Raw genomic sequence first — 13,981 nt, forward strand, 5'->3', positions numbered from 1 at the left:
GTAAAACGGCCCTTTCCTACAGGTGGGCAACCGCCGCCTGAAGGACTCGTCTACCTAGGCTGGCATCCGCCGCAGCATAGGTATGCACCTGATAGTGCTTCGTGAAAGTGTGCAGGCTCGACCAGGTAGCCGCCTGACACACCTGTTGAGCCGTAGCCTGGTGCCTCAAAGCCCAGGACGCTCCCACGGCTCTGGTAGAATGGGCCTTCAGCCCTGAGGGAACCGGAAGCCCAGCCGAACGGTAAGCTTCGATAATTGGCTCCTTTATCCACCGAGCCAGGGTTGATTTGGAAGCCTGTGATCCTTTACGCTGGCCAGCGACAAGGACAAAGAGTGCATCCGAGCGGCGCAGGGGCGCCGTACGAGAAATGTAGAGTCTGAGTGCTCTCACCAGATCTAACAAGTGCAAATCCTTTTCACATTGGTGAACTGGATGAGGATAAAAAGAAGGTAAGGAAATATCCTGATTGAGATGAAAGGGGGATACCACCTTAGGGAGAAATTCCGGAACCGGACATAGAACCACCTTGTCCTGGTGAAACACCAGAAAAGTAGGATTTTTGTGTACTCACCGTAAAATCTCTTTCTCTGAGTCTTCATTGGGGGACACAGGACCATGGGTTATGCTGCTGTCACTAGGAGGCTGACACTAAGTAAACATAAAAAAGTTAGCTCCTCCCTAGCAGCATACACCCCGAGCCGGAGGCGGGCTCAGATCAGTTGGTGCACAAGCAGTAGGAGGAGTACCAGAATCACCATACATAAACACAAGTTGTAACTAAAACAATGCAGCCGTGCAAACAAGAGGTCTATGAACATAAGACCACTGAAAAAATAGCAGGCAAATGCAATTGAATCAACCAAAAAACCAAGCAGGGTGGGTGCTGTGTCCCCCAATGAAGACTCAGAGAAAGAGATTTTACGGTGAGTACACAAAAATCCTACTTTCTCTATCGTTTCATTGGGGGACACAGGACCATGGGACGTCCAAAAGCAGTCCCTGGGTGGGAATACCGAAAAACCCGCAGAGGCAGACAACAACAACCTCCCTCGGCGGGCTTGCACTATAATTGAATGCTGCCACCCTATTACAGGTGCGCAACTGCTGCCTGCAAGACCTTTCTCCCAAAAATAGCATCTGCCGATGCTTGGGTGTGAACGTGGTAGAACCTAGTAAAGGTGTGCAGGCTAGACCAGGTGGCGGCCTTGCAGACCTGGTCGGCCGACGCCTGATGCCTAATCGCCCAAGAGGCGCCCACTGCGCGGGTAGAGTGCGCCTTTACCCCCCGCGGCGGAGACTTGTCCCGAATCCGGTAGGCCTCTGATATGGCGGAACGGATCCATCTGGCAATTGTGGCCTTGGATGCCGATTCACCCTTCTTGGGACCAGAAGGGAGAACAAACAGACCATCTGACTTACGGAACGGCGCGGTCCTGGAGACATAAATTCTAAGTGCACGCACTAGGTCCAGGGTGTGCAAGGACCTCTCCAAGCTGTGAGAGGGGTCAGGACAGAAGGATGGAAGGATGATTTCCTCGTTAAGATGGAACGGGGAGACCACCTTTGGGAGAAAAGCGGGATCTGGCCGGAGAACCGCTTTGTCCTGGTGAAAAATCAAAAAGGGGGAACGACAAGAGAGAGCTGCCAGCTCTGACGTCCTGCGAATAGAAGTGATGGCAACAAGAAACACCACCTTCCAAGACAGGTGAGACAGGGAAGATTCTCGCAAGGGCTCGAATGGGGAGCCCTGAAGTGACCCTAGGACTAGATTAAGGTCCCACGGTTCTAGAGGCCGACGGTACGGCGGTGCCAGGTGGGCTACTCCCTGGATGAAGGTCTTAACCTGTGAACGAGCGGCCAGTGGCTTCTGAAACAGGATTGATAACGCCGATATCTGGCCCTTTAGTGTTGCGAGCGAGAGACCCGCATCTAGGCCTGACTGCAAGAATGCCAACAGGGAAGGAAGGGAGAAGGCGAGAGGAGAAGAAATATTCTGCTCTTCACACCACCTGAAGAAAACTTTCCACGTGCGGTGGTAAATCTTTGATGAAGATGGCTTCCTGGCCCTAATCATTGTCTGAATCACTCTTGAGGAAAAACCAGCCTTAGCTAGAACCCAGGATTCAATGGCCAGGCTGTCAAATTTAGGACCTGTGAGTTCTGATGGAAGAGAGGCCCCTGCTGCAGGAGATCTGGACGGTCTGGAAGGCGCCACGGAGCGTCTGCGAGGAGCTGAGTTAGTTCCGCGAACTATGCTCGCCTGGGCCAGTCCGGAGCCACTAGGATGACCGGTATCCCTTCCGCCTTGATCTTCTTGAGGACCCTCGGAATTAGAGGGAGCGGAGGGAAGATGTACGGGAGACTGAACTGGCTCCATGACAGGGTGAGGGCGTCGATTCCTAAAGCCAAGCGGTCGCGGCACCGCGCTACAAAGTGCGGAACTTGACGGTTGAACCGGGAGGCCATTAGGTCCACGTCCGGAACTCCCCATCTGTCGCAGATCTGGTTGAAGACTTCCCGGTTGAGGGACCATTCTCCGGAGGCGAGGCCTTCCCTGCTGAGGAAGTCCGCCGCCCAATTGTCCACGCCTGGGATGTGTACCGCTGAGATCAGGGAGTGATGACACTCGGCCCAGTGCAATATCTTCTTGACTTCTCGCATCGCCCCGACACTTCTTGTGCCGCCTTGGTGGTTGATGTACGCCACCGCCGTCGCATTGTCCGACTGGATCCTGACCGGGCAACCCTGTACTAGGTGCCGAAACTGCTGCAAGGCTAGCCGGATGGCTCTTATCTCCAAAATGTTGATCTGGAGACAACTCTCCTGCGGTGTCCATCGGCCTTGCGCTGTGTGATGTCGAAACACTGCTCCCCAGCCCTGGAGACTGGCGTCGGTGGTCACTATCTTCCAGTGGAGCGGGAGGAAAGACCTCCCTGATGCGAGGTTGCGCTGATTGAGCCACCAACGGAGGGAGTTGCGGGTCTCCGGCGAAAGATGAAACCTGCGGTCCAGAGAAAAGGGAGATCTGTCCCACTTCTTCAGCAAGGCCAGCTGGAGTGGCCGGAGATGGAACTGTGCAAAGGGTACCGCTTCCATCGCCGCCACCATACGACCGAGGACTCGCATGCCGAACCTGATGGACACTTGGCGCTGACGCCGAAGAGCGCGGAGTCCTCGTTGTAGGGAGGAGATCTTCTCCTGTGTGAGGAAAACTCGCCCTTGGATGGTATCGAATACCATGCCTAAAAAGGTGATCCGACGGGCCGGGATCAGAGAGGACTTCTTCCGATTTATCAGCCACCCTAACCGTGAAAGGGTGTCGATCGTGACCTGAACCCCGAGACGACAGTCCTCGAAAGAAGAGCCCTTTATCAACATATCGTCCAAGTACGGGATGACCATGACACCCCTGGCATGCAGGACGGACATGGCAGCAGCCATGATCTTCGTAAAGACCCTGGGTGCGGATGCGAGGCCGAAGGGAAGAGCTGTGAACTGGAAGTGATCTTCCGCTATCGCAAAACGGAGGAACTGTTGGTGAGAGGTGGCTATCGGGACGTGAAGATAGGCGTCTTGAATATCCAGCGATGCCAGGAATTCGCCTACCTCCATGGACGCGATGACGGACCGGAGTGACTCCATTCGAAACGGCCGAGGTCTCACCGACCTGTTCAGAAGCTTTAGGTCGAGGACGGGACGGACAGAGCCGTCCTTTTTGGGGACCACGAAAAGGTTGGAATAGAACCCCTTGAAACGCTCTGCGGGAGGGACTGGTACCACGACTCCGGTTCGGAGGAGGGAGTCTATGGAGTGAAAGAACGCGCGAGCCCGCGCGGTAGACTCGGGAGGGCGAGATAGGAAAAAAACGTCTCGGTGGCTTTGCCTCGAATTCTATTTTGTAGCCTGATGTGATGATCTCTCTGACCCAGGCATCGGCGGTCAGGGGGATCCACACATGCTGAAAACGAGACAGGCGCCCTCCCACAAGTCTGGCGCTGTTGCGCGCCGACCGCGAGTCACTTGGAGGAACGACGGCGGTAACCAGAAGAGGATCTCGTGGACTGGCGGGGGCGTGAACGCCAGGCGGGATTGGTCTTGAATGACGGGGTCTTCCTGTCTCTCGGAGGAGAGCGGCTTTTCCGCGGCTGGGGATTGGAGCTGAAGCTGCGAAAGGACCGGAAACGAGCGGTGGAGCGCCGATTCTGGAAGCGCTTGGGGCGCAATTGGGGGAGAGATGTACTCTTTCCTCCCGTTGCATCGGAGATCAGCTGGTCCAGCCTATCTCCGAAGAGACGCTCCCCTAGGAAGGGCAGGGAAGTTAGTGACTTCTTAGAGGCCGCATCCGCGTTCCAGGAGCGGAGCCAAAGGGCTCGACGGATGGCCACATTGTTGCTGGCGGCCTGGGTCGCGCAACTTGCAGACGCCAGGGCTGCATTGAGCAAGTACTCACCCGCGAGGGAAATCTGCGAGGCGATGGGAACCAGGTCCGGATTGGTAGGAATGGCGCGGAGACCGCCGCGTAGCGTGTCCGCCCAGGACATCAGGGCCTTCGCCACCCAAACCGAGGCGAAGGCCGGAGAGAGGGATGAGCCCGCTGCCTCGAAGGCGGAACGGGCCAACCTGTCAATAGTACGGTCCGTAGGATCTTTGAGAGACGTACCGTTAGTGAGTGGAAGGACTGTGTGAGAAGACAGGCGGGAGACTGGGGGGTCAACCACAGGGGAACCTGCCCAATCCTTTCGAAGACCCTCAGGAAAGGGATAATGCAAATCGATGGACTTACCGCTGGTAAATACCCTGTCCGGCTGTTGCCTGTGGCTGCGCAGTAACTCAGCGAATTCTGGATGTCCGCTGAATGTGTTCTGGGCCCGCTTCACCCGCTTAAAGGAGACCTGGGTGCTCTGGGAGGAGACTGGGTCCACCTGTACCTTCAAGGTCTGGTTTACTGCTTCTATCAGGCTATTTACCATGTGCCGAATATCGGCCGCCTGCTCTGAGTCCTGTAGGGGTACCGCATCGGAATCATCCTCGGAGCAGTCAGAAGCCTCCCTGGAGGACTGACGGTCTGGACCTGGGGATGAAGGTGAAACCTGGGAAGAGTCTGAGGACGAGACCCGGCGGGTCCGTTTCTGAGCAGCAGAGGAGGACCCTGCAACGGGGCTCACCTGCTCCGGGGGCAATTGCGCCGGGTCTGCGGGAATCTGGGCGAGCGTCGGCAGCAGGCGTAGAGCTTGCGCGATGGTCCGAGAAGCCTCAGAGAGGGAATCTACGGACTGGGACAGGGACGCTAGCCAGTCGGGGGGGGGCGGGACGCAGGGCCCTGCAGCATATGGCGCTGTGGCGTCTGCGGTATCAGAAGCGTCGGCCGCGGAGTCCTGCGGAGGCTGCGCGTCTGTAGAACAGACGGAGCATAGTGGGGCGTCCTGACCCTGGGAAAATTTGGAGCTGCAGGAGGAGCATGCAAAAAATAGTGCAAAGGGGGCCTGCTTGGATTGGGTGGGCTTAGCCTTAGGCATGGTGCACACAGGTACTCTCCCTGGTGGCTGCTAGGAAGGAGACAGGAGAGGGTTAACTCGTCCCTAAACTCAGAGAATGCTACCTAGTGAGGGCTACTCCTTAGGAGCAGAGCTTACCCAGGTCCTGCGTGCTGCCCACCAGTCCAGAAGTGGAGTCCAGGAATGAGCTGGCCAGAAAACTCAGAACGCCGGCGTGCTGCAGCCTCAGGGGACCAGAGGCAGGCTAAAATGGAGAGGGGACGCTGGAGGAGGCTGGGGGAGGAGCAGGATTCCGGCGCGAAAAGTCTGGAGGATTCACAGCCCCCACCATCTGCCAGGAGGCAGAGCAGTGGGAGGTACAGAGGGAGACGACCGGCGGCCAATAGCATGCAGCGGGGGCGTGGCTAGGACGCAGGAGCGACTAGGCCGAAGCCGGGGACTAAATTTATGGAGGGGGCCGGGGGAAAGAGCAGGGAAGTCGGATCCTACCTGCAATCGGCGGCGCCGGCTCAGCGATGGATGCGGTGCAGGCAGAGCTCCCTGGCCCTGCCTGTGAACAGCGCTGCTCGTCCAGGAAGGCTCCGGGGGAGAGCGTGCTGAAGGCAGGGTAGTAGGCATCATGATGGGGGTAGACAGCCCCCTATCAGGAGAAGGCAGCGTGACAGGGCCCCATCTATCACAAACGCTGCTGAGGTTCCATCCCTGCTGTATTCCCCTGTACGCCCTTTGGGGTGATACCTCAGGGCGAATCAGGGGTGCCCACAAAACAACCTGCCCACACGCGCACCCCCGGGAGTGGTACCACGGGGACGGGCGGGGGAGAGGGCCCCGAAGTCTCAAGCCCCTGCGACCCTGGGGAGCGGTACCCACGGGGCTGCGGAGAATGAGTGAAGCGAATACCTGCAGAGAAGAAGACGACAGGTATGAGAGCGATGAGCGGCGCCGAAATAAAATAAAAAAGCGCAAAAACATACATGGCTGAGGGGGGCCGAGACGGCCCACATCCGCCTCCTACGACACTAAGCTAAAAACTGATCTGAGCCCGCCTCCGGCTCGGGGTGTATGCTGCTAGGGAGGAGCTAACTTTTTTATGTTTACTTAGTGTCAGCCTCCTAGTGACAGCAGCATAACCCATGGTCCTGTGTCCCCCAATGAAACGATAGAGAAAGGGGCTTTGCACGACAACGCTGCTAGCTCAGACACTCTCCGAAGAGAAGTGACTGCTACTAGAAAAACCACTTTCTGCGAAAGTCGTGAGAGGGAGATATCTCTCATTGGCTCGAAAGGTGGTTTCTGAAGAACCATCAGCACCCTGTTTAGATCCCAGGGTTCTAACGGCCGCTTGTAAGGTGGAACGATGTGACAAACTCCCTGCAGGAACGTGCGTACCTGTGGAAGTCTAGCTAGGCGCTTCTGGAAAAACACAGAGAGCACCGAAACTTGTCCCTTAAGGGAGCCCAGCGACAAACCCTTTTCCAGTCCAGATTGAAGGAAGGACAGAAAAGTAGGTAATGCAAATGGCCAGGGAGAAAAACCCTGAGCAGAGCACCACGACAGAAAAATTGTCCACGTCCTGTGATAGATCTTGGCGGACGTTGGTTTTCTAGCCTGTCTCATAGTGGCAATGACCTCTTGAGACAACCCTGAAGACGCTAGGATCCAGGACTCAATGGCCACACAGTCAGGTTGAGGGCCGCAGAATTCAGATGGAAAAACGGCCCTTGAGATAGCAAGTCTGGTCGGTCTGGTAGTGCCCACGGTCGGCCGACCGTGAGATGCCACAGATCCGGGTACCACGACCGCCTCGGCCAGTCTGGAGCGACGAGGATGACGCAGCGGCAGTCGATCCTGATCTTGCGTAACACTCTGGGCAACAGTGCCAGCGGAGGAAACACATAAGGGAGCTGAAACTGCGACCAATCCTGAACTAAGGCGTCTGCCGCCAGAGCTCTGGGATCTTGAGACCGTGCCATGAACATTGGTACCTTGTTGTTGTGCCGGGACGCCATGAGGTCGACGTCCGGCACCCCCCAGCGGCAACAGATCTCCTGAAACACGTCCGGGTGAAGGGACCATTCCCCTGCGTCCATGCCCTGGCGACTGAGATAATCCGCTTCCCAGTTTTCTACGCCTGGGATGTGAACTGCGGATATGGTGGAGGCCGTGGCTTCCACCCACATCAAAATCCGCCGGACTTCCTGGAAGGCTTGTCGACTGCGTGTGCCGCCTTGGTGGTTGATGTATGCCACCGCTGTGGAATTGTCAGACTGAATTCGGATCTGCTTCCCTTCCAGCCACTGCTGGAACGCTTTCAGGGCAAGATACACTGCCCGTATTTCCAGAACATTGATCTGAAGCGAGGACTCTTGCCGGGTCCACGTACCCTGAGCCCTGTGGTGGAGAAAAACCGCTCCCCACCCTGACAGACTCGCGTCCGTCGTGACAACTTCCCAGGATGGGAGTAGGAAGGATTTCCCCTTCGATAATGAAGTGGGAAGAAGCCACCACCGAAGGGAGGCTTTGGTCGCCTGAGAGAGGGAGACGGTCCTGTCGAGGGACGTCGGCTTCCTGTCCCATTTGCGTAGGATGTCCCATTGAAGGGGACGCAGGTGAAACTGCGCGAAAGGGACTGCTTCCATTGCTGCCACCATCTTCCCCAGGAAGTGCATGAGACGCCTCAAGGGGAATGACTGGCCTTGAAGGAGAGATTGTACCCCTTTCTGTAGTGACTGCTGCTTGATCAGCGGAAGCTTCACTATCGCTGAGAGGGTATGGAACTCCATGCCAAGGTATGTCAGCGATTGGGCCGGTGTCAGATTTGACTTTGGAAAATTGATGATCCACCCGAAACTCTGGAGAGTCTCCAGGGTAGCGTCGAGGCTGTGTTGGCATGCCTCTTGAGAGGGTGCCTTGATAAACAGATCGTCCAAGTACGGGATCACCGAGTGACCCTGAGAATGGAGGACCGCAACTACAGTAGCCATAACCTTGGTGAAAACCCGTGGGGCTGTTGCCAGGCCGAATGGCAGTGCCACGAACTGTAGGTGTTCGTTTTCTATGGCGAAGCGCAAGAAGCGCTGGTGCTCTGGGGCAATCGGAACGTGGAGATAAGCATCTTTGATATCGATCGATGCAAGGAAATCTCCTTGAGACATTGAGGCGATGACGGAGCGGAGGGATTCCATCCGGAACCGCCTGGTCTTTACGTGTTTGTTGAGAAGTTTCAGGTCCAGGACTGGACGGAAGGACCCGTCCTTCTTTGGGACCACAAACAAGTTGGAGTAAAAACCGTGGCCCTGTTGCTGAAGAGGAACAGGGACCACCACTCCTTCTGCCTTCAGAGTGCCCAGCGCCTGCAGAAGAGCCTCGGCTGGCTCGGGAGGCGGAGAGGACCTGAAGAATCGAGTCGGGGGACGAGAGGTGAACTCTATCTTGTAACCGTGAGACAGAATGTCTCTCACCCAGCGGTCTTTTATTTGTGGCAGCCAGGTGTCGCAAAAGCGGGAGAGCCTGCCACCGACCGAGGATGCTACTAGAGGAGGTCGAAAGTCATGAGGAAGCCGCTTTGTTAGCGGTGCCTCCAATGGTCTTTTTAGGATGTGACTTAGACCGCCATGCATCAGAGTTCCTTTGTTCTTTCTGAGACCTTTTGGACGAGGAGAATTGGGCCTTGCCCGCGCCCCGAAAGGACCGAAACCTCGACTGCCCTCTCCTCTGTTGGGGGATGTTCTGTTTGGGCTGGGGTAAGGATGTGTCCTTTCCCTTGGATTGTTTGATGATTTCATCCAGGCGCTCGCCAAACAGCCTGTCGCCAGAAATTGGCAAACTGGTTAAGCGCTTTTTGGAAGCAGAATCTGCCTTCCATTCCCGTAGCCACAAGGCCCTGCGGAGTACCACCGAATTGGCGGCCGCAACCGCCGTACGGCTCACAGAGTCCAGGACAGCATTAATAGCGTAAGACGCAATTGCCGAGGTCTGGGTGGTAATGGATGCCACTTGTGGCGCGGCCGTGCATGTGGCTGCTTCAATTTGCGCTTGACCTGCTGAGATAGCTTGCAGCGCCCATACGGCTGCGAATGCTGGGGCAAAAGAAGCTCCGATAGCTTCGTAGATGGATTTCAACCAGAGCTCCATCTGCCTGTCAGTGGCATCTTTGAGCGAGGCCCCATCTTCCACTGCACGTATGGATCTAGCCGCCAGTCTGGAGATTGGAGGATCCACTTTGGGACATTGAGTCCAACCTTTAACCACGTCCGGGGGGAAAGGATAACGTGTATCCTTAAGGCGCTTAGAAAAACGCTTATCTGGACAAGCATGGTGATTCTGGATTGCCTCTCTGAAATCAGAGTGGTCTAAAAACATACTCTGTGTACGCTTGGGGAACCTGAAACGAAATTTCTCCTGCTGCGAAGCTGACTCCTCCGCCGGAGGGGCTGAAGGAGAAATATCCAGCAACTGATGGATGGACGCAATAAGATCGTTCACTATGGCGTCCCCGTCTGGAGTATTAAGATTGAGAGCGCTCTCAGGATCCGAATCCTGATCAGCTGGCTCCGCATCATCAACCAAGGATTCCCCCCGCTGAGACCCTAAACAATATGATGTCGAGGGAAATTCTAAGCGAGCCCGCTTAGTTGATCTGGGGCTGGGGTCTAAGTCAGAACCCTCAGTCTGGGATGTATGAGATACCCCGGGAGGACAAAGAAGGTCCAACTGAGGGGGGCCAGGGAACAATGATTCACCAGAGTCCCTTTGCTGAGATACCGGCCTGGACTGCAAGGCTTCTAGTATCTTAGCCATAGTCTCAGAGAGTTTTGCAAACTCAGTCCCCGTCACCTGGACAGTGTCAACAGGTGGCTCCCCCTGGGCCCCTCTTAGCATAGGCTCCGGCTGAAGAAGTGTCACAGGGGCCGAACACTGCACACAATGAGGGTCAGTGGAACCTGCCGGTAGTGGGGTCTTACAAGCGGCGCAGGCAGCATAATAAGCCTGTGTTTTGGCACCCCTGCCTTTTGTGGGCGCCATGCTATAGTTTTCCGTGAGTAACACAATAGGGTATATAGCCAGAATGAACTGTGCTCATACAATGTAAAGTATATACAATACACAAATAATGTACCAATATACTACAGCACCATGGGGCTAGCACCAACAGGTGCTGCTTACCAGCCGCCTAAAGCGGTTGTGAGGCCACCAGAGACCGTGTCTGGGTCTCCCAGGATTTGTCCCCCTCTGCAGCGTCCGAGGAGCTGACAGGAATGGCTGCGGCGTCCCGACGAGAGGAGGGAGCTGGGGGCGTGGCCGAGAAAGTGCGGGAACTGGTGCTCACACTGCGCACAGTGAGGGGAGTGGAGTATGTAAATCATACTCCAGCCCTCAGTGCTGCTCGCTCTGCAGCGTCCCGCCCTTCCCCTGCCTGTCAGGGCTGAGGGCGGGAGAAAAGGAAACTAGGCCGCAAGCAAGCCGGGGACTCTAGTAATAAACGCGGCCGCCGTAAAAGCGCGGCTGGCGTGAAAGTCCCCGGCGAACTACAAGTCCCAGCCGCGCCGCAGTCTCCCATGGCAGCGGCGGTTAGTGCGGTAGCCCCTACATATAAACACACTCAGCGACGCTGAGTGTGTAATGGCACATATAGACCCGGTCAGCGCCGCGGTCCCCGGTGCACTAGCACACCCAGCAAAGCTGAGGTGATGCCGTGCGCGGTCCCCACAGGGATACAGAATACCTCCAAGATGCAGGGCCATGTCCCTGAACGGTACCCGGCTCCTATCCATCAGGCTCCATAGGAGTTGTGGATGAAGCACGGTCTCAGTGCCTGGAGACCGATAAGATCCCACTTCACCCAGAGCCCAGAGGGGGATGGGGAAGGAAAGCAGCATGTGGGCTCCAGCCTCCGTACCCGCAATGGATACCTCAACCTTAACAACACCGCCGACAAGAGTGGGGTGAGAAGGGCGCATGCTGGGGGCCCTATATGGGCCCACTTTTCTTCCATCCGACATAGTCAGCAGCTGCTGCTGACTAATCTGTGGAGCTGTGCTGTGCATGTCTGCCTCCTTCGCACAAAGCAAAAAACTGAGGAGCCCGTGGGAGCACGGGGGGTGTATAGGCAGAAGGGGAGGGTCTTAACACTTTTAAGTGTAGTACTTTGTGCGGCCTCCGGAGGCATAGCCTATACACCCAATTGTCTGGGTCTCCCAATAGAGCGAAAAAGAAAAATACATAAATAAATCACAGAAATAGTTTGTCAGTTGTCTGACACAGACATGTAAGTTCATAGAATATAAAATTACTTACCCATAAAGAGCAACACTGACTTCATATAGATGCAGATATGCTTTGCCTGGTCTATATACAGCCGTTGTCCTGAACCTTTTTTTTTTGTTTTGTTTCTACACATCCCCATTCCGGAGCTATGGCCCAATCTTTCCCAGTATGTACATCTAGTCACGTCAGCCAAGTGCACAATGGCATCAAGTCTATGGATGTCTTCACGAGACTAACAAGACTAGATTCACAAAGAGAGGGCCATATCTCAGGAACAGGAATTAAAAAAACAAAGACAAAAACACAACACTGACAGTCTCAGGAGACAGACTCAGCGGCGTTTATTCCAGGTAAAGCACAAAATAAAAGCACATTTTTTGGCAATTGAAATATCCTGTTTAAACCAACTTCTTACTGAAAGTGAATGTCTCAGAAGGAAAAGAGACCCCGATTCCAACAATGTATCACTTAGATTACTGGGTGCTGCGGTTGTGACAGTCAGCATGTAGCAGACCTCTGAAAGCAAACCCTGCCCACCCCCACAGCTCTGTGTACATTGTCTATTGACTGTGAACTGCTTATTAGAGGAGGGGAGTGCGGTTGGACGACTTGGCAAAAAGCAGCTAGTCCCAGCAATGGTAATGTTCTAGTGATAAAATTAACTTTAAGTAAACAGCATACAGCTTAATAAATGACACATAGGGGCTGAAACACAGATTTCAGCTCTCCCCTGATGTCCTCCGACTACATAGCAAAAACCTGCTGACAGAGTCTCTTTAAAGGTTAAAGTGAACATATGAAATAAATCTGCAAATAGAAATGTATCTTACCATTATTGGCTTGTCCTGAAATGTTTTAACTTCTTCCCTTAAATATCTAAAAGCCTGTGGGGAGAGCATAGTGTTGGCAGGTTAGTACACAGGACACCACAAACACCCATAGCCACAATGTGAAGCATATTGTGCTGCATTATACACACTGTACAGTTGCTTTTATGAGATTTCTGCTAAATGTTTGGCTACATAAGTCATTCCTAAACAGAAAAGGCCTGCACATAAAAATACTAAGATTGCTCTGTGTTACACCCATTCAAAAAAAACAGAAAGATGAAATTAACACTTCTTCACGAATTTGGTCCATTTTGGTTTATTGCATGCAAAAAAAATTCTATTTATGATGGATATTTGGAGGCGAAAATGTGACACAAAATTGGTGTCAATTTTTCAATATACCAAGCTTACAGCAGATCTGTCACCAGATTTCTCCATACATCAGCTAGATCTGTTAAACCTGATGGGGCTGGAGTACTCAAGCTGAAATCCCTTGTCATAATGACTACTCTTCTTTTAAGAAAAGTGTAATTAAATCTTGGCCCACATTAGCCTCATGGATGGCTCCTCAGTGTCGCTCCTGCTGCGGAGATCTGACAATGCTCAGTACAAGCTGCAGATGTCAATCAGGCAGGGCGAGCGGAGAATGAAAACATTTTTGCTGGACTCCTAATTTGCATTTTATCATCAAGATATCACAACCTTCTGATACTAATTTATAAAGTACATCCGTCTTATGAGGTCCAACAGATTGACGTCATCATAAAGTATGCAGTTTAAGGCCTCTTTCAGACGTCAGTGATTCTGGTACGTATGTGCTAGTTTTTATACGTACCAGAATCACGGACATACGCAGACCCATTATAATCAATTGGTCTGCGCACACATCAGTGATTTTTCACTGATCGTGTCTCCGTGCGGCATACACGCGTGTCCGTGTGCTCCGCACAGAAACATGTCCGTATTTTTCTGCCATCACTGATGTCCCACAGACCTCACTATGATGGAGTCCGTGAAACACGTACCAGAAAAACAAGGACATTGAAAATAAAAAGCTTTTTGAACTCGCCTTCTCCAGCGACGCTGTGTTCTGCCTCTGCTCTCCGCAGCTTCCTGCCCGGCCAATTACGGTCATGCATATTCATTTATGCAGGCACAGCTGACCCGGAAGTAGCTGCAGAGGTGACACAGCGGCGGCCGGATGGTGCATCGTGGGACTCTTCAGCATCACGGAGAGCAGGAGCGTGGACAGGTGAGTTTCTCTCCATGTGCCATCACGAATTACGGATGGCACATGGACAACCCCTGTGTGCCGTGAATCACGGCACACGGAGGATGTGTTTTTAACACATCAGTGAAAAAAAATCTGTTTTTCACTGACGTGTGAA

The 13,981-nt window shown here is 53.9% G+C and overlaps 1 protein-coding gene across 1 annotated transcript in view; it reads right to left on the minus strand.

Moving 5' to 3' along the window:
* The window catches only part of LARP4 (La ribonucleoprotein 4), a 120,304-nt gene that overhangs the window by 68,433 nt on the left and 37,890 nt on the right, over positions 1–13,981 (minus strand). Inside the window, exon 8 of the mRNA XM_075337142.1 lies at positions 12,594–12,647. Within this exon, the coding sequence (XP_075193257.1) occupies positions 12,594–12,647 (54 nt within the window). The remainder of the gene's footprint in view (positions 1–12,593; positions 12,648–13,981) is intronic.

This window comes from Anomaloglossus baeobatrachus, chromosome 2 (genome assembly GCF_048569485.1).
Source record: "Anomaloglossus baeobatrachus isolate aAnoBae1 chromosome 2, aAnoBae1.hap1, whole genome shotgun sequence".
Classification (NCBI taxonomy): Eukaryota; Metazoa; Chordata; class Amphibia; order Anura; family Aromobatidae; genus Anomaloglossus; species Anomaloglossus baeobatrachus.